Raw genomic sequence first — 21248 nt, 5'->3', positions numbered from 1 at the left:
GGTAACGATACATTTAATCAATGGAGAAAAGTATCTAGTGTAACCATTAAATACAATGTTTGATGACTAAAGTCAAAAGGATATTATAGGAAACTCGAGAAAAAAGAGCTCTCATCAACTGAAATTACAGTTATGAATTTTTGAAATTACTTACTTCTCAATGGGTAGGACATGCGGACCAGAAATGGAGTAACGATACAGAAAGGTGAGAAACTTCTTGAAAGCATCAAAGAAAGGCCAGTGGGAAAGCAGACAGATGCATTTATTTGTTTGAACTGTTCTGCAGGTGTCTGACTTTCCCTCAACAGCAGCTGCTAATCCCAGTTGAGATTTTTGTTTCTCTGTGAGATTCTCTTCAGGATACTGTTCATAAAACTGAATAGCAGCACCATATACCTGCAAACAACATAGTTGATTTGAAGTCAATAAATCATCCTCAATCTTCAGAGCAACCTAACAAACCCCAAACATGCACAGAAAATCAAGTCTATGTTACTGTTTGAAAAGTTACATTAATGCATCATCTTTTGAAGCAATTTATTCAAGAATATTCTTATGGCTGTGAAAATGCAGACTATTATTTATTTAAAACACTTAATGTCACACAAGAAAGAGTAATTTATGAAACTATGTGAGAGAAAAATAATGATTATACAGAGTACAACTACAGTCAACTGCTCCTACAATTGACTTTAAAGCTATTTTAGGAATCCTTTCTAAGCCACTCAAAGCAGTATTCCTCTGACATCCAATTTACTTTTTAGAACAAGTATACACATGCAAGGTTGTTTCCATGCTTGCAATAAAACCAGTATGCTTGCACATATATGCAGTGAGAATTTTTATAGCTCTCTAGTTTCAAAGGCTAACATGATTGGAAAGCAAAGGAGTACATGTTTATTTGATAAATAGTCTAGCTGTGAAATAAATGCAAGTCACTCTCTAGTCTTTGAATTAAGCCCTAGTTAACAGATTCAAGTTTGTCTATGAAAATTTGCATTATCATCATCCTGAACAGATCAACAACCAAATTTTTTAACTTACTAGCAATGATTTTTTGGTAAGCTTTTAAAATACCTTTTCCGCAGAAGCTCCAGTTAATACAAACGTAGAAAAAACTGGGAGAGGGTATTTACTGTTAGATGGCCAACATTCAATTGTTGCACCCATAGGTAGACAAAAAAGAGGCACAGATTCTGGTAATGGGAATGATTCATAATCCTCTTCGGGATATCTGCATATTAAACCTATAAAGGCAATTTGTACAGAGGCAGTTATGTAAGAGGTAGCAGAAACATATTTCTAATAGCTCATTCCAGAAAAATCATCTATGAGCATACACTAACTTCAGGAAGTCAATAAAGTAAAGCTATAAATAATCAGGTATAGCAAATAGCTGGAAAGCAGCAGCATGCTTCCAATGCCTAAGGAGAAATCTTCTGACTACAAGATTGGACTGAAGTCCTACTTACTATTCTAGGAATTATTCATAACTAATTTATCTTTTTGTGTTTGCAAGTTGTGTGCACCTCAGCTATTATTATAATGGTTCACATTCATCACTAGTATGAGTAAAGATTTTAAATCTAGTTAAAAAAATGGTAACCTGAATAATTGAGAAATAAGACTGATGTTTTCAATTATGAAAGAAATTAATTATTTGCAACAAGTTTCATGAAAAATTTGATAATGTTAGATATTATACATTATTTCTTTTAATATCAATAGAATCAAATCAACTAACCATGTCGATCCAACTCAGCTGAGGATTCAGCTAATGTGCTATCAGACTAATGTGCTTAGACTTAATTTTAAACATAGCTGTAAAACACGAAGTTTTGAAGCAGAGGCTCTTAACATACAGGTCTTCAATTATATCATACAGCTGTAGCAATCTATCCTTTCTTATTGCCAGCCCAGGGGACTCCAAACTGAGAATGAATATTGCGTGAAGGGATTTAGGATTTTCTCTGCATTAGAGCACACAATCACTACATATTCTTTTCTAATATACAGTGAAATATTAATAAGCAATAAAAACTGGTAACAGAGAAGGGCAGGGTTTTTTTTTCTCCCTCAAGAAGAAAAATTTTGCGCAAGCTACTACCATACGTGGGGCCTTTAAAAATTTTTATTTATTTACAGATTTATTGTCCACCTTTAGTTAGTCCTAAACTACTGATGTTTACAGAGAGCAGCATCTCAAAGGGATGTAAGTGAATTAAACCTTAAGTTTGAATCATGCTCATGACTTGCATTCAAATAAAACTGGGGCTTAAAAAAAACCAACATAATTCAGAGTCATAGCAAATCTAATTCTGTCTTATAAATAAAACAAAATAAAGATGATACACAATCCAAAAATACTTAAAGAGCTCAATGCCACTGATGTTCACAGCAGTGTGGAAGTCTAAGTAACATTTTGAAGAATGCTGCAAAGAAAGTGATCATGAAAATGCATCAAAATTTTTGTGGTATTTTCTTCTGTATATATATATATACACATATATATACACACACATCCTTAAGAGACTGTTACCAGCAACAAAAGCAGAGGTGGGAGACACACAGCTTTGTAGAAGTCTAGCAAAATACAACTGAGCTTCTAATTAAAAGCAAGTTTTAAAACAAAATGGTCATGATACTTAATTCTGAGGCTTGTTTGAGGATATTATTTTAAAAGAATTCTTCAGGGAAAGATCCTTTTTTAGATAATGCCAAGACAGTGTCTTTGTCAAGTAATTCTTCAATAAAAAAAAAGGTATTACAAATAAGCCTGTACATCCTGAATTGAAGATAAAAAAGTTAAATAGTAGTTACATACCAGCTTTATATGATATGGTGTTGGTTTTTGCCACAGACTTTTTATAACATAAATATACTGCTGATCCCCACTGTAAAACAAAAGAAATAATTGGATTCTGTGATGAGGTATATAAAAAAAAAAAATTGTGTAAGAGAACACAGTGGAAGAAAACCTCCTGTTCCTTGATTACAAAGAACCATAACCTACACACAAAAACATAGAGCATTAGAATACAGGAATTTGGGGCCTGCTACACTATCCTTTCTGACAATGGCCACAAACACATAACTGAAAGAAAAGTACTGTGTTAGCTCCAAGCTAACCAATCCATGGCAGGAGTCAGCCTAACCTCTAAAACAGAACTGGATTATACACTGAAGCATAGCATCTATAAATTCTTTGTTAAAACATTTGTTAATACAACTGCAGAATTTTAAGTACAATCGTCATCCATATAAATATTTAAACCTTTATCCATTTTGTTAAACTTCTGGCTTAAATGTGTATATAGACAAATATGCATACATACAGGCACACATTTATGCATCACTACAAACAGTGCAATGTTTCTGTTATTAACTACAGTTGTGTATTACTTTAATACTTAAACATTTTCTTTTTTGCCTACATTTTTATTTTTTATTTTAATCATACCAATCTTTAAGCCCGATTCCTTATTTCATCTGTGATTTCATAGTCTGTGAAACACTGCAGCATAACGTCACAGTTTTTGCAGGTTTTATACAATTTCCTTTATGACTGTTAATGTTTTTAAATATTTCTGAAGTTCTCTATTTCTGGACATGAGAATAAAGAACATGAAGAGCCACAGATGGAAAAGACCAGCACCTTTTAGGGGCACACCAAGCTTTTACAGATGGGAGAAAGATATAACAATTTCCATAAAACAGCATTCCCCTAACCCAGTCAATACAGGCACTGGTAGAACTGAAAAATTCATTTGTTAATGTCTACAGGCATTTATTTAAAAACAAGTACAGATCAATTTCAATCATCTTTTTTGCATGATACTACTTGTGCATGCAGTCAGCGTCCTCATCAGCATGCTGAATTTTGAGGACCCTACAAGAGTCAGTATACAGGGCTACAGATTCAACCAGGAGACACCTAAACATTAAGTCCTGCAAATTAAAGTGCTGTGACACCTGTGTATTTTAGCAAGTCTAGCTTTGAAACTATATTAATCATTTAAATCAGCTTACAGTCAACAGCATCCAACATCACTCGTGTGCAACTTTCTTGAGAGAAAAAGTTTGTGAAACTACCGAGATGAATGACATTTATAAAATACCATTGTAGGTAATGGGAGAGTTTAAAAACAAATCAGAAGCTGGTTGTTTAATACAGAATTCCCATTACAACAGTAAAATCAGTGTCAGAAACAGTCATGTCTGTAAAACCTCCAGTCATACACACAGTGACACGACAGGTTCTTAAGGACTAACCTGAAACTGCTGAAGTCAGCATTATAAAATCAGCACTAAAAAGCCTATATGCTCCAAGACTTCCTTTTCCAAGCAGGAACAAAGAAATGTAACCCTCCAACTCTTCCAAGATTGATTTATCTTTGAAGAGTGCTTAGCAAAATTTTTCACCAGGTACTCTGAGAACTATCACAAATACTCCACAAACATTACATCACTGAATATCAAGTGTAAAAATCCAGATTTTGAATCTTACCATACTATTATTAAGATTCTTGTCAACCTTGCAGAATGTGTGTGGAGGGGTTTCTCCTTTACTTGGTATGATTATACATATATCCGTAACAGCCAACGTGTTTTGTGTCATGTTTTCAGATGCTCTTCGGTAAGTGATGTACACTCTTTGTGATGAGGCACTGCCACTAATATTAGCAGGCCGACCATATGGAGTAGTTTGAATTATTTCACAACCTTGCTTTACTCTTTCTTTCCCATCATATAAAACCCTATTTAAAATGGGATGAACAAAAGTCAGAAGGCACATTTTTTAAAAAATGCTTTGAATACCAATACTATATGAAGAATTATAACTGAATAGTACTAATTTAATAGCAGCTCTTGTCTTATCTCTGATCAGAACACTTCTACTGACAAGTTCAAGTCACATGGTATCAAATCATATTCCAACAAAGAAGCTTTGTGATGAAGCTATACTCATTTAAACTATAATTGTTTTTAAGTATTTTGTTTACTGCAAAATAATGTTATTTTCAGTTCTGTTAAAGACTCATTGACTGATCCTAAGAATGTCATACAACTCGCCTCTTCTCAATCTGCATTAAATAGGTTAAGCATCTTATCTCAACCCAAACATATACATTAAAAATTATAAACGGCTTTGAAAACTCTAAAATGCAAAGGACTACAGTTGTCATTAAAATCCACTCAGAATGCAATTTTCCTACCATACTGGGTTACAGTATGCTCAAGTCAACAAATATCTTAGTGTTTTGACTTTTGCCTTATATTTTAGAAGTACTGCATTTCTATAAACCTGCTTTATTTGCTCATTAGCCAAATAAGCTGCCAAAAATCACCTACTGGGACAGAAAAACCACTCACCCCAAATCAGTAAGTGGGGGCTTATCCCTTCCTCGGCGATAACAAAGGTATATTTGCGGTCCTACAAGACTGCCATTATTGAGATCTGCAGACAGCCCTGAGGGAGTAACATCTATGCATTTATATCCCTGAGGAACTTCCTCCCCCAGAGATTTATTAAGTACTGTTACATCTGTAATAGGTTCTTTTGGTTTAGCGATTTTATGGCAAGCATCGTTGAAGTGGATTTCTTCCTCTAGTGGTTTTGAAATATCTGTTAATCCTGCGACAACAAAGTAGTCAGCAACACGAGCCCCTTTGTCTTCCATCTTCCATTACAAGACGTTATAACTGGTAAGAAAGAAGTATATATCAGTATTTTTAAAGGCAACTATAAGATATCAGAAATAATAAAATTATACTTATTTTTAAAAAACAGAAAATTTGCAGTAATACAAATGAAAATGCAATAGAAGAATACAAAAGAGAGAGATCCATTATCAGATCATGTAATATTTTTAATCTGTAATCACAATTTTTCCAATTTGGAAGTCTGAGACACAATCATGTGAGTTAATTGTTAAATCTTGGAATGGAAAATCCAGGCTGCCTCTTTTTGTTAACTTACACACTAGAGTAGCTGAACCAACAGGAACAGTAACAGCAAAAAACTGCACCAAGTTTTGAAAACAGTTCACTAAAGGCTCATGGCTGAGCCAAGAAATAGTTCTCACCTATTTTGCATATAGTGTTTTACTGCACTTTGTTCACCATGACAATGGATCTTCTAAGGCATGATCTGCAATTAATTTGCGTCCTGAATATTAAATGTATATGCAAAGGCTGTCTTGATTATTCTAAAGATACAACTATAATATTTGCAGCCACCTCGCCCTCTGGGATTTTACAGACACCAAGTCCAGATCATCTTGGAGTATTTTTGCAGGATAAAAGTTGAGACAATATTATTTTATAGTGTTTTGGGGCTCAGATCCTTGCTATGCAACCCATCCACAGCCATCAATATACCTCCTTTTATACAAAACATTTAAAACTAGTCAACTTCAATGGACTACAGACCACTGCGAAACAAAAACATTCAAGACCACATGAAGTTTTTCATAACGAAAAGGAATACAGACCTGCTGTTCCAGCCAAATTGTTTTGGGAAATTACATTCTTTCTTCATGAAGCTTATTGATTAAAAAATTCTTTACATATGAATTCTTTCTGTATAGTATTTTTTTGCAGTGTTTGCTACCAGTGTTGTAAATTAACTTCAGCACAAGGCAAAGTAATATCTGTAGGATGAAAAGATGGCCTTGCAAACAATGCAGTGCACTGCGTATCAGATGATTTAGTTACCTCTTTGTCAGAGACTCTTGAATACGTCTGTAAGTCATTTAAACACTATGCCTTATTTAATATATTGATTTTGCAAATAAATGAAATACTTTCCGCTCTTTCATGAAACGTTGAGAAATGGGCTAAAAAATGTTTATCTAAGTAACGCATACACGCTCAACCCTCGCCAAAGTAGCTTCAGGAAGTTTACTGTCATCAAGTTCCAGACTTTTTAAACCAGACAAGCTATTTAAGACTCCCTTTTGCTGAATTAATTCTGTTTGGGTATAAAATTTTATTGCAAGATAAGTTAAAACACAGAGTTTCAAAAGCTTGCTAACATTCAGAAACTTAACAAACAGAATTTAAAATCATTTGAATGGTTGGTACAAGACTTCAGTTTTCATGCCACCTTTATTCCAGTTGCTTTATCTCCCTTTATTTTCTTCTCCAGCTAGCAAGTATTAAGCCTTAGCAAACTTCACGTTTCTTGGATTTTACCAAAAAATCTTTGTTAAAACAAACAGAATAAATGTGGACATCTCTCACTGGTAATTAGGGAAATGATGTCTTAAGTTGATAATGTGCATTTAATCAAATTGTTCCAAGATGACCTCAGATTTCTAGCACCAGTCCCTGCTCAAGAAGAGTATCACTCCATGCATGATCACCCCTATCAACCTCATCCACCACTGCAAGAAAGGTAACTCCATCTTCCTGCTCTTATTTTGTAGGTTGGTTGTATTTTGCTGGAGTAACTGACTTGAGTAGCTCCTAAAGTTACAAGGAAACCAGTAAAAGTTTTTATTTTAAGGTTATTTACATTATTCAATATAACGCCAAGAAAATCCCCCAAACTATCCAACCTTTGTTTCATTTCTATATGGTTAACAAGCAATATGGAACACTTTAGAACACATGATTACTGGGAAACAATCATCAATATATAGCAGTGTAACAGTTTGTAAATAACTGTTCAGCTTGTTTTCTGAGAGAAGAGAAAATGCAGTTACAAAACTAAGCTTAATTTAGCCTAAATTCAGTTATTTCAAAACCATCTGGAATATGTTATTCAATTAGCAGAATATGAAGGTAATAACTACAAACTCAAACTTCTCCTTCAGTTATATATCCAAAGACACACAAATTCAACCACCGCATATGTTGCCTATTATTTCACTGTACATCTGGCTTCAGCAAATCCAGAATAGGCTAGCAACAAATCCATGAAAAGATAAAGAAGTTTCATAAAGCATCTTTAAACTCTAACATAAGACCAAACACTACTATCTTTTAACTAACGACTGAAATTCTTAATATTTTGTAACATTAACAATTCTCTATTAAACTTAACTGCGGTATACTACATTTTAGCTATCATGAAAACTTTTTATCTTTATCAACCAGCACTTACTCTAAATCAATGGATAAGCTGTAACAGTTTTTTTTTTTTAAAGGTACCATACACTGGTCAAACATAAATAGAGGGGGTTAAATCTATCTATCTATGTATATGTAAAAATATAAACCCCAAAATATTCCTCAAGAACTTCTGAGGAAGAAAAGGCTGGCTAAGTAAAAGCTACCAAGCAATTTAAACAATTTAAACTCAACGCTTACCCCATCATGAGCTCTGGTGAAAAAGTTTTCCATTAAAAGACCTGAGAAGAGTGAAGGTAGACTGAAAGCTGGCTAAGTCCCACACTGTTATGTACGAAAAGTGCCCTGTAACCACAGGCTCAGTACAGAGCATCAGAAACACTACAAAACTGAACTTTGCCTTAAAGATTCTGAGTTAGAAACATTTTTTGTTTTTATTGCTTTTCTCATCACTATTTCACCAAACTACACCAATTTCTGGTGTGTTTCACAATGCCTTTCAAGTTGAAAGGAAAACAGTATTTTAGCAATCACAAATTATACAAACTATGACTTAAAATTGCAAGTAAGCCTTGTAACTTCAATGTATCAGCAGCACACTATCCCAGTTTAATTAGCCAAGACAGCATTACAAATAAATGGAAAGATAAATATACACAGATTATATATACACTGAAGAATCATACCTATCTACCAATTTAAGCATCAGTTTTAATTATTTTGTACTAAGTTATAACAAAAGTCTTAAATTCAAAAATTCATTTATTCCCACAACTACTTTCAAGAAAAACTGGGACAAGCTCTTCCCATTTAGAGCCAGTTAAAATTAGAATCCCCTACATACAAACACCTGCTTTCATACAAATTTGCTTCCTAAGGTTATAGCAAGTAATACACAAGTCAGCAAGACTGTTATAATTTAATGCAGTTTTTACAGAAGGGAGGAAAAAAAAGGCCTAGTTGATGGTCCATCATCCGTTCACATCTTTGCCTTCTGACAAAGGCTTGCAGCTAAAAATGGACAAAATGCAAAAGATATCAAAACAATTCAGTAGTATTTTATTCAAGACAACTTAAACTTTACGAGAGCTATTGTGATACTCAATTTTTCTACATCTGTTTACTATAAGAGCAGATTTATGCAAACTTTATGTTAGATCCTGGAAAGAAGGTATATCATGTGAGCTAATTCAGTGACAAATAATCACTCTGTGAAAAGCAATTCCACATAAACTGAGAAAGCTGAATAATTTCTGTTGAAACTCTTACCATGAAGGCATTCCAAAGCATATTATAATTATATACATCACACAGTACTTCAAGTCAACTTCCAGAAAAGAGAACAAAACCACAACAAAGTCACACTGCACAAGAGTGTTGCTTGAAGCATCAGATCCCAGGTGAAATTCAACAAGATTAACAGTGCCACACTGAGAAGCAACTACTATTGCTTCTCTACACCTCAGTCACCTGGGGACAAAAGACTGTGCTTTGAAGACAATGCCATGGGATCGTAAGCATAACCTCTTACAAAAGTCCCTGGAAACAAGTCAATATATCATCTTTGAGCAATCTCATGACAATAATTTTTAATGGATTGCATAAAATTAACACGACTATAAACACCATAAACGTCAGTAAGAAACAAAATATCCTTGAAAATAGAAAACTGACTTGTAAGACCATATTAAGAACACACACAGACTTTACAGATCGTGACTACAGAAATGGGGGAAAAAGAGGGCTTTTTGCTATTTCTAAAAATACATGAACAGCAGAACCAATCAGATAATTCTGCCACAGATCCACAAACTATTAGCTTGATTACTTTGCTGAAAGATAAAAGGGTAAATTCAATTTAATTGTTTATTCAATTTAATTTTTAATATCACTGTATTTCTTCATAAACATTTAAGAAATAGTAATTAATAATTTTCACTGTCTGTCACCACTGTTCTAATTCATAGCTCCTGGCATTTTAGCAACTGCAAGAAAGATTAATCTGAAAAATCAGCTTTGTGATCTAACACTAGAGATCTATCACTAGTGTTAAAAGAGAAGCAGTCTGCTGCAAAGTACAAAACAGTCTGCTATTACAGGAAAGATGATCCACAGGTTTACAAGAGTTCCATGTGGCCAACTCCTTTGTGATATATAAAATACTAGTGGGACTTTGATCTCACCACTGAACTCAGAATGAGCAGCACATACACTAACTTAATTTGCTTCCACAAAGTTTCTTCTATTTGCTATAAGCTATATGCAACTCTTGTATGGAAAGCAAAGAAAAATTTAAAGGCATGATTTTATACCAGCTCACATATTTTCAGATAAAAACTAAATCAGCATCCAAGCTTTCTGAATAGATCACATTTTTCATTCAAGTACTATGAGGGAAGTACACATAAGCTTTTTCCTCAACACATGACCAGAACTAATGCAAATGTGCCATATATTCCATCTGTGCAGCAGCAACAGGCATGATGCTTCATGAAGTACAGAGTTTACTATAGAGGCACTACACCATTTCCGAGGAAAAAAATACTGATATAATCCATACAACCTGCTCCTACCCACAGACTTTTGTAGAGGTAACTTGTAAGTGGGCTGCAGACCAGAAGAACTACTCTAACAGTGGCAGATTCTCTCCAGGAGTCAGCCTTCCCAGATAGCAAAAGGATTTACTTGTATACTTTTTTGCATTATCAAGAGATACATGACCTGTGGAAGACAGCAGTAAGGACCATCCAACTCTGTTACAGCAGTTTCAGCAGCCCACCTCTGGCAGACACAAACAAAAAAACTGCCTTGTGATCTTTTGATCTTCCTTGTCTTTATTCCCATTCTTTCCTGCATTTTCCTCTGAGAATATTAAATTGCTTATTAATTTCAGTTCCTTTTTAGGTCTATTAGCTGTCTAAAGCAGTTGACATTTTAGTTTGTTAGCCTGACTCCAAAGAGATGTTCTGTTTTTAAACAAGGAACAAATGTCTTACAGTGTAGGTTGGAAATCAGCACATGGCTCTGCAACACACCTTTTTAAAAAAAAAAAAAAAAAAAAAAAAAAAAGCCTTATTAAAAAATTTTTTTTTAAGCACTCATCGCATTCCAAGAACTCCCTTCCTTTGAGGGCACATGAACAGTAAGTGAATAAACAGACAAATCAGTGACCAACTTTTAAAAATTGCCAGTAAAGTTCTAACAGCCCCTAGCATTTCAGTCTCATACATGTCCTGTTACATTACCCTGTTGAAGTATGCTGCCAACACACAGAAATGTGGCGACTAGTCATGCAAGAGCAACATGAAATTAACTGGATCAGTCAGTCCCGCTACAGCTACTCAGAACCATTTCTCAGCCATGACACTGCACAAATCACACGAGACCTCAACAGTCTATAGATTGTGTGAATTAGAATGCAGTTACCCAGGGAAAAACTTTCACCCCATTCCTGTACTTCCAAAGTTGCCTGGCAAAAGTGACAGAAAAGCCTTTTTTCCCCAGTATTTTCTTCATAGCAAGCAAACAATCCTGGGAACAAAGCAGAAGCACCTCAAACATCACAGGAATTCTCTTAAGTCAGAACACAAGCCTTTTGAAAACTCTTTCAGTATGTTCCCTACCTTTTCATCAGGGCATTGCTTCTACACTTTGCCTCTGTTGCTGTTAGTCAGGCTTTAACATACAGGCTTCTTGTTAAAGTTTCATTCCTATAGAAACAGTAAAAACAAAAATGAAACAATGTACATATTTATAGAAACTTACTTACTGCACACTCCATTGTACCACTGACATTAAATGAACATTGTGAATTGTTGTGGAACTAGCTTGCTAAGACAAGGTTACCCGTCACAACTGTTAAAAAAAGCATATGAAACCAGATTTTAAATCTAAACAAATTAAAGTTTTATGCTGCATTGATATGTTACAAATGTAAACAACATAATAGATTTAATGCTTTAAAGAAACAAAATCAAAGAATGGTTGAGGCAGCCACTTCAAATTTAAACTCTTTCACTATTTTCTGATAATAAGTACCTTCCACGTCTAATCACAGAATATGTTAGCTAGCTATGAAAGTGCTCTTTTAGCTCAATAACCTTTCAAAGTCTACTTTAAAACATTGTTCCTCTTTGCAAGACTCTGATATTTAAGCAGGTCCTTCTTACTCCACAGTCAGCAATACACAAGTACTCTTCCATCCAGCCACCTTACTCCAATTTTCCCTTCTTGTAGACACAGTATCCTTGCCATTTACTGTCACAATTCACTGTTTTTCTTCAGATATGGTATACTTAGCTTGTAAATACTAGCATGACCACTTTTAAACATTGGTATGACCATAGACAGCTTGAGTTTGCGTTTTACACTGAAGCATGCACAAGCCAGGCAGCCAGTGCTACAGTTAAGCACTTTGAAGCAACAGCTTTCCACCATGGGATTGAGGAGAATACCTCACTGGAGACACTCTCAGACTTCAATCTCCCAGAATGACTCATTAGCCTTAGCAAGGCTGTAGTAAAAAAATTAACTTTGTCTAAATGAGATTACTGTGAGAAGACTTCAGAAAACAAAGCGTAACATAAGCAAAGCTGGGAAGAAATGCATCTCAGGAAGGTTTATGCAAACCGTAAAAGATTCGCTTCCATTCCTGAAGTGGAAAAATTGGAGGAAAAAAACCTGCACTAGGTTATTGGAATTATATTTTTGGGAGCACAAAAGTCAAGGTTCTGTTCATAACCCCAAAGTATAAGAATGCTTCTGCATGATCTGAAATAAATTATCAGCACTGTTAGTTCATTACTCATACAGCAAGGATTGGGGAGGTGACAGCCTAAAGAGTGATCCCAGCACCTGGTACAAGCCTTTCTAATCCATACAGCACTATGGACTAGTACCTGTTAAAGTCAGTTACTGTTAAGTTACTTAACAGTAACTGACTTTAAACATTTTTACACCAGACTACAAAGTAAGAGAGCACACAGCGGTAGCACCACACATTTTTGTCTAATGATCTGATCTGTAATATAAAGTTTCCAGGAGTGTCAGAAACTATAATTTTAGGGATCACCTGCAGACTTTAAGCACTGCTGCAAAAAGTCTAAGAAATAAGCAGAATTAACACACGAATAATTTCCCCATGGACACTTTAAAAAATATCTCTCCTAGTTAACTATCTGGAAAGCCAATGAGGAGAGTTAAAGAAAAATGAAAGTACACTGTTAAGCATCACAAGGAACACAGCGAGGACGACTGCCAATGTACTTGCAGCTCTATTTCTTAGTACTTGCAGCTTGTAGAACGTATTTACAACTAGTTTGTTGTCCTCCATCTATCAAGTAAAATATCTACTCGTTCAAGAAACAAGGTGCAAAGGACCTACATTATTACCCCAATACAACTGGGACTTCTCAAACCACTTTTATTTTTTTGTAGGATATTGCCTATACTTTCCTTTCTTCACATTTTCTACTCCTACAGTTAAACAAGTGACAGCAACAAATAAAGTTACTACCAAACAGGGCTAACGTGAGCAATTGCATTACTTTTTAGACCCAACTGAATACACTGGCACTCAGTAACATTAGACAATGCAGTAATTACCAAGAAGCCACTAGCCTCCACTAAGATCCCTTTGGTGCTGCATCAACAGCAGTACTAGTGCTAAGAATCAGACTGGCATATAAAAAACCCAAAACAACAAAAACCCCAACATTGTTCTGCCCCTACACATCACTGCACTGGAATTGCTACCAGTTGTTTTGCAGGCCCATTCACAATCATTTGTACCAACTCATGGTTAACATACTCTGATGCAAACAGCTGAGGAGATAATCAGGAGAGAAAACTTGGCAACAAAGGATCTCTAAGAGGTGCCTGGGAAACAGAAAAGTGCTGGATAAGAGCGCAGGGACAGAACACAAGGTCCAAGAGCTTGGGAGCAGAAAATAGGAATGCAGGCCAAGAACTGAGGGACAAGCAGATTTGTTCAGCAAAGCCCAGGAAGAAAGACAAATCAGGCTTAAATTCAGAGGCTAATCTAGATTCAGTGAGATCACTGCAGTCAGTGAGCAAGAACTAGCCATCAAGAGTATCGAAGCTTAGAGGAGGAAGCAGAATAACTGGCAGAGAAAAGGCGCGAAGGAACATACTTGACCCCAAGGGAGAGATCGGGCATTTTCTACATCTTGTATACTTTCCACCAAGTCTTCCATTTGTTTGTTCTTCATTCCTGTTTTTAGTCTCAATAAAATCAAACCATTTACTAAGAGGGCGTAACAAGGCACAGGCTGCTTGGATGTTCATTGCAGTTGTGCCACAGCAAAATCCCACAATATTCAACCCTGATTACAAAAATTCAAGGAAGTGATGTTCAAGTATCCCACGGGACTCATGACAGAGACAAATCTTAACAAGGATGGTTTTAGAACTTACACTTTTATTTATAGATTACAATATTTATGGCCAAAAAACACAACCAAAGATCAGAAACAATTTCTGAAATACAATTGTGTTTGTAGGGAGGGATGCAGAAAACAATTTATAGCACATGAGGGGGAGGGAAGCCAAGGTAAGCACTATAAAATGTAAATATTACTTCGTCCAAAACACAGTTCTGGAGGGCAGCTAAGTCCATGTTTTTTGTACGACTACTTATTATACAATGACTTTTTAAAAGGAGAAGTTCCCCTAATAGAATGTTCTGTTTTCCTTGGCACAATAGATAATGAGAAATGAAAGCAGCAAATCTTCCAGTATTGAGCTTCAAACCCAAAATCTGTCACTGAAAATGTCAAAGTGCATCAACCAAGTGTGACAGAAATGGCCTGCTTTCATCCAGCCATGTTTGGACACACATCAACCTCAGTTCAGTTTTGAAGCCATTCTCTACTCAGATTAAAATTTTGAATTAATGGTATGGTAGAGGTAAAGACGGGTGGGAATTGTTTCCAACATTTTTTCTAAAAGGTTTAAAAGTAAAATTTAATTGTGACTTAGAACATTTGACATTCATTTTTTCTCTGAACAGCGAAAATGTCCTGTAAGGTAAGAAAACTGGACCCAGCCACACTGCAAATTATAGACACTGAGTGGATGACATGCATAGACTGAAACTGCAGGGCTTTAACTGCTGTTTGCAGATGATCTACACCACACTGGAAAGGTTTAATGGAGAGCTAACACTGACTAATACCTCCCTCATCTACTAAATCTCTACATCCAGTTAGCAAAATGTTCACCATCTACCCCACAGAAAAATACATGTGAATGTACTACTACCAGTTCAACTGCAAATACATCTATCAACTGACACATATTGCTGTGACAGTTTCCTAGCTAAGTTAGCTAGCAAAGTAATATAAAGCAACATTACAGTATCCCCCAATGATCACAGTAAGTTAGCTGAAGTGCAATGATATGTTAAGTAACTACTACTACAGGATTCCAAAGCCAGTTCAAAATATCTCTTTATAACATATAACTGATATATCTTAAAATTCTTTACCCATCTTTTGGGCCAATATTATTAAATAACCACATCCTTAAAAGAAAGGCTGGAGCATAGTGAGTCAGGGAGAGTCACATGACGTGCTAAATATTATGACAAAAGTACTCACAGAAGTGTTTTCCCCTGGTGCTCTACATAACAGCGTCTCCGTGTCCTGAACAGGAGTTCAGCATACAAGGTAACTACGAAGTTGTACAGTTTGTTAGAACACTGCTCCTGTACTGGGATTTAATTGACAGCACTGTGCTGAGCCTGAGTACTTTTGCACTTGAAGGATCTAGACATCATTGCCTCTTTCACTGTAATTTTATAGTCAAAATATCAGAGACAAACTTGCTGACACATGGAAGCTACCAGAGCTGGACCAGATCCTGACCTTGGTTGTACAACTGAGAATAATTCCTTAAACCCACAAGTTTTTTCTGAAGTTCAAGACAAAACCAAAACTCAAGAGTCCAGCCCACAATCCTCTTTTCTTTGTTTGTATAATGCCTGCACACAAAAAAAGTGGGGGTTTCCTCTTGGGACTTTTCCATTTGCATATACATATATACAGCTTATACAACACACTGCTGGTCCACTCTTATTTCAGATGGCTAAATTGAAATAAATTGATTAATTAGTATTAACAATTCTTTTTTTAAAAAAATCAAATTTTACAGTAAAAATTAAATAGTGAGGATATAATTGGCTAACTTACTTCTAACATGGCTCCTTACTCTTTATATCCTATTTTTATACCATAGTTCCTCCTTCTTTCATACCTCCCTCCATTATTGTTTACTGCAGTTTCACTCTATTTCAGCCCCTACAACTCTATATCTAATACATGAAAGTTACTTTGATAAGGTAAAAACATGCCATTTAAAATAGTAGGGCAAACACTTTCTGAAGTATTTCATTTCCACTTCTCCTCCACAATTTCCTCTTGGTACTGTTTCTGAGCTCTTTAGGGAATTACCAATGACTACTTCTGCATCACAGACTGCTACTAAAATGACTGCTCTAGATCAAACCTTTCAGCATCACTGCCTCACATATCCTTCAGTGTACATTTTAATTTTTACTCTATAGTCTGTGGGGCACCTTATAATCATCCATACATCAGCAGAGTATTTCCAGATCAGTCACAGACCAAGCTTCCAGGTCAGACATTGAATAAGCCTGAACTGAAGGACAGCAAAAAACATCCAAGGCTTATTATGCAATACAGCAAAGAGCCTCATTCACTTTAATTACTTGGTCAGTACCACTGTTAGAAATAGCCGATTTTAAATAGTTGAACAGTGGTGATGCATTCACTGTTCATACATATCCATCTCCTACCTGTTAGCTATCCTCAATTAAAGCAAAGCATAACAGGCTTTAGCTTGCAGAGGATTTGCTGCTTTCAGTATGGCATAAAATTTCTATCATGATCGGTGTTTGCAGTAGCAAATATTATGTATACACAGAATTGATATATAAGGGAATAGACGCAGGGCTTTTTCTGTACTTTTGCCTAAGCCCAGCCAGGGAGGCTACAGCAGAGGGATGAAGGACAAGTACAACTCAGCCCTCTAAACCACACCTCTACCCTTGCTTTTTGTGCAAGTTCAACCTAAACGTTCTTCAAAGCTACTAAATCTTTACGGGGTTTGGTCTAGGGGGGGCAGGGGGAAGACTCTGAAGGGGAGCCAGACTGGGGGTTTTTGTTATTTTTTGATTTGGGGTGGGGTTTTTTTGAGAGTCACCATAAAAAAAAAAATTGAAATTTCACTACATCACAGAGAAACCGGATTTAAATACATTAACAAACAAGAAAATCATACTGGAAATACTCCAATCCACATAAATTGCATCATGTTTTGTTAAGGCACTTAAACAGAAATTATTTTGGTGTCTTTTTTCGGTACTTTCACCCTCCTTTTAAGAAGTATTACAGTTTTTTCCAGGAAACTTCAGAACACATACCTTAAATCCACAGCTACAGATGTAGCAAAACCTGAGCTACTGGAACCCTCTGTCAGATAGCAAGATACCTGGAAACCAACAAAACCTCAAATATTATGTTTGAACAAGGTTACATTGACTTTTTTTTTTTTTATCTAGTATAAATTGTGCAACATTTTAGCCTCCAACTTTTTGGTCATGCCGACACCATATTTAAAAACTAAGGTCAAAGTTGAGTAAAGGGCAATGAATGGAAAGACTTCCTACAAGTCTTCATTTCAGGAGGTATTTAAGACTGAGCAAGGTTTTAACTAAGTAGCTATTGCACTATTCCTTTTCTAAAAACCTGTTGGTGTTTGGCCATGATTGCAACTGTTTCTACAGCCACTGTTATGAAAAGCATTTCAACCTACTATGACTTGCAAAACTAACTCCAATTCAGTTGCTAGGATGTACGATGGAAAACAGAAAGGGATGATGAATATTTAAGTGATGCTGCAAATTTATTTTTCTAGTTTTAAAACATTAACAAATCCCATTACCATTATTCAGCTTGATCTAGATACCATCTTCTTCCATTGAAGAGTCACAAGCTGGAGTTTTCTCTAGCTATCACACACTACAGCAGGAATTTACCTAGAAATTAGTAAACCCTTCCATGCAAAATCCAGTAGAATAAAAACTGCCAGACTGGCTTCTAAACAGCAGTGACCACAACTTCTTTGTAAGAGGGACAAAGAGCAGTAGTATTAGACACCTTCCAGAGACAACCTCATTCTCTTCAGAGCAGCACCGAGGCTCTGCTCTCTACCTTGCTACTTTCCCTTTCAAGCACTATCTTAAATAGAACCAGGTTATTTACATTGTTCCTAATGCTTGACCTGAATCAACTACGCTCACCTGAGCCCTATAGTATGTGCCAGGCTATGTCAATATTTATGCTAATATTTATGCTTTTACCAAGTAATAATTAACTCTGGCTATGTAACTTCAAAAGTGCTAATATTGCTATTAACACATATAGAAATTCTATTACACATGATACCAGTATTATATCCAAGTAAAGCATACAGAACAAGCCATTTGCCAGAAATGCAGACCTGCTACAGAAAGTATGAAAACTTATGTGTATTAACATCCTTATCACTTGAAAAACATTTCTAAGTAAGCCTGTATTTTTAAAAAATGGTCTTAGTGCCTTTTGGTTTGCTGCTTGCAGAAACAGATCTTATCTTTTGTGCTACTCTCTAGTAAATTCACTGTTTATAAGAGGCCATTGGGTAAAGCCTGTTCCAAAGGAGCAGAAGCCACTCATAAACTTGAGGGAAGTACCTCATCCAGCTGAACACTAATGTTTCTAGAATAAGTAAAACATGTACAACCCACAAGCTCTTAAGGCTATGGAGAAGCTTAATTTTTTTTTTGTTCTGCCTTTAAGGCTCCATGCAATTTTCCCCTTCCCCAAAAGCTAACCAAAAACTTTAATGCTCTATTTTTGATAATTAAACAATTTCAATGCCAAGGCACAATTACCCCTAGAAAACTTAGCTTCATTTATCAGAGACGCAGTTCCACTTTTCTGTTCACTTTAAATGAGTTTACAGACTCCTCAATACTCTAAAAGTAAGATAGAGTTTCACCAATACTCTAAATATATGAATTTTTTAAAAAGAAGATAGAAAAAGGAGACTCTTACAAAGTAAGACTTGTATGCTAGACACACAAACCAGAAATAATCCATTTACTCCCCCTCGACCTTCCTTGGCTAGACGAACTCAATTAGTTTTCCTAAACCACCACAGATACTTGCCAAGATTAAATATTTGTGTTTAATCATTCAGAAAGTGAAAGATTATGTACGGTAATGTAACACTCTTTGCGGAAACCTCTAGTTGAGCAACAGTTCCAGAAAAAATTGTGAAATGAAGTAAAAAGCTGTCCAGAACACCATGCTTCTACTCAGTTAATTCAAAAAAAATTAAAGTTCAGAACTAAACGCCAAGTCAAGACCTCATTTTTAGCAAGTGAACATTCTCAGAGGCAGCACATTTTTTAAATGAAGCCTGTTTGAAATGACTCCAGAATAACAACCATCACTAGGAAGTTATTAAATATTATCATCCCCCGGCCAGCAACTTATGCTACATGCAGACACCCTGACAGAACAATGATAAAAACGGCAGGGCTAATTTTTACCATCGTGTCCAGCACATCGCATTAACGCGGATATACAGCAACCCAGGCTGCGGTCGCCAAAGGGAAAGTCGCAATAAAAACACACACGCACAGGGCTGAACGCTACCCGTGCAACTGCGTTTCACGGAAAAACTGAACGTTTCTTTGGGGAAACACACACCTCGGCCGGTTTCTCGCCGAGCAGCTCTCCGAGCCCGCCAGCACACCCCTGCCCTGCCTTTGTAACATGGCAGGTCAGCAGGGAGAGCCCAGGCAAGGCGCAGGCAGCTCCCCGGGGCTGCGCTCCTCCGGCCCAGCCATCGCGGCGGCGGGGGGCCGGCGGGAAGCGTGAGGCCGATGGGGAAAAGGAGAAAGAAGGAGAAAGTTTTCCCCCCTCCCACCGCGGCCCAGCGGAAAGTTACCGCCGCCCCCGCGCTCCCCCTCAGCCCCTCGCCCGGCCTCCCTCACCCCCGCCCGGTACTGACAGCCCAGCGCGCCGCCGGGAGCCAGGGGAGCCCTTTCCCCACCGGCCCGGATTCGCGGTATCTCCTCGGAGAGAGCCCTTCCCTCCCCGCGCCCCCATCGCGGTGACAGCCCGGCGCAGCTCCCTCGCCGCCCCACAGCCCTCACCTCAGGCGGGGGGCCGCGCTCCCCGGGGCAGGGGGAACGACCGCCGGCGTCTCCCGCCCCCAAGCGCTGAGGAGCGGGAGGGTGAAGGGGGTGGGGGAAAGGGAGGGGGGGGGGGGGGGAAGCGCTCTCGGTCCCCGCGCCCTTATCTCATCCTTAGCGGAGCCCGACTCGCCTTCGCCGCCTCCCCGCCGTGTGGGCGTCTCAGGCGGGATCCCCCCTCCCCTCCGCACCGCCTCCTTGCGCCGCCATCTTGGCTGTCACAGCGAGGAGGGGAGGGAGGAGGGAAGAAAAGGCGGGCGCCGACTCGTGATCGCGGCGGGGAGGGCGCCCGCCGGGTCCTGATGCTCCGCGGCGGGCGGGCGGGCGGTGGTTCCCCGCCGCGCCTGAGGCGGACCCGCCGCCACCGCCGTGCCCAACCGCCCCCGCTCGCCTCCCTCTGAGGGCTCCCGCTGACCGAGCGGGCCCGGCGGCTCCAGCCCGGCCGCCCCCACCTCCCGTCTATCTCCCCTCAGGGCGCGGCGAGGCGCCGGCGGCTTCGAGCTGTGAGGGGGACGCCCTGAGTGAAAGCCCCTCGGCACAGCCTAAAATACGGCGCGCAGATCATGGAGTCCACTCCTACCCCCTCAGCGTCTCCCGCCCGCCGGCAGCACCTTTAATTTGAGCAGAAATTAATCTCCGGCCCAAATAGGCCAGTTTTTCGCTCACCTGCGGCGCCCGTCGGCAGGACCCGGAGGAAGTGCCGGCTGTCTGGAAAACAAGGGAAGAGAAGAGGGGGGATTTTCTGCAGGCTTGATGTAACCCGCACCAGGTTGTTGCATCAAAGACTAGAAAAGAACCCGAGACAAAAATAATCTTCTAAGAGTGTGCGGCTAAGATTAGTGCAGCATGTCAAGATGTTGCTGAGCACAACAAAATGAGTCCTCCT

The 21248-nt window shown here is 37.9% G+C and overlaps 1 protein-coding gene across 5 annotated transcripts in view; it reads right to left on the bottom strand.

Annotated features, from left to right (window-relative positions):
- The window catches only part of DENND4A (DENN domain containing 4A), a 57989-nt gene extending 36827 nt beyond the window's left edge, over positions 1 to 21162 (bottom strand). For 2 of the 5 annotated variants that reach the window (XM_032994367.2, XM_032994370.2), the window contains exons 1-7: positions 20324 to 20589; positions 11700 to 11786; positions 5374 to 5703; positions 4508 to 4757; positions 2825 to 2894; positions 1078 to 1247; positions 155 to 396 (exon numbers count right to left, since the gene is read on the bottom strand). In XM_032994367.2, coding sequence (XP_032850258.2) covers positions 155 to 396; positions 1078 to 1247; positions 2825 to 2894; positions 4508 to 4757; positions 5374 to 5681 — 1040 coding nt within the window. In that variant the 5' untranslated portion in view covers positions 5682 to 5703; positions 11700 to 11786; positions 20324 to 20589. Of the gene's footprint in view, positions 1 to 154; positions 397 to 1077; positions 1248 to 2824; positions 2895 to 4507; positions 4758 to 5373; positions 5704 to 6494; positions 6654 to 11699; positions 11787 to 17539; positions 17608 to 20323; positions 20590 to 21028 lie in introns of those variants that run through there. The other 3 variants (XM_032994368.2, XM_042803710.1, XM_032994369.2) reach the window with 3 other exon arrangements.
- Positions 21163 to 21248: the final 86 nt, after the last annotated feature.

This window comes from Tyto alba, unplaced genomic scaffold, assembly GCF_018691265.1.
Source record: "Tyto alba isolate M040663 unplaced genomic scaffold, T.alba_DEE_v4.0 Super-Scaffold_41, whole genome shotgun sequence".
NCBI classification, from domain to species: domain Eukaryota; kingdom Metazoa; phylum Chordata; class Aves; order Strigiformes; family Tytonidae; genus Tyto; species Tyto alba.
This window is presented reverse-complemented; position numbering and strand designations above follow the sequence as displayed.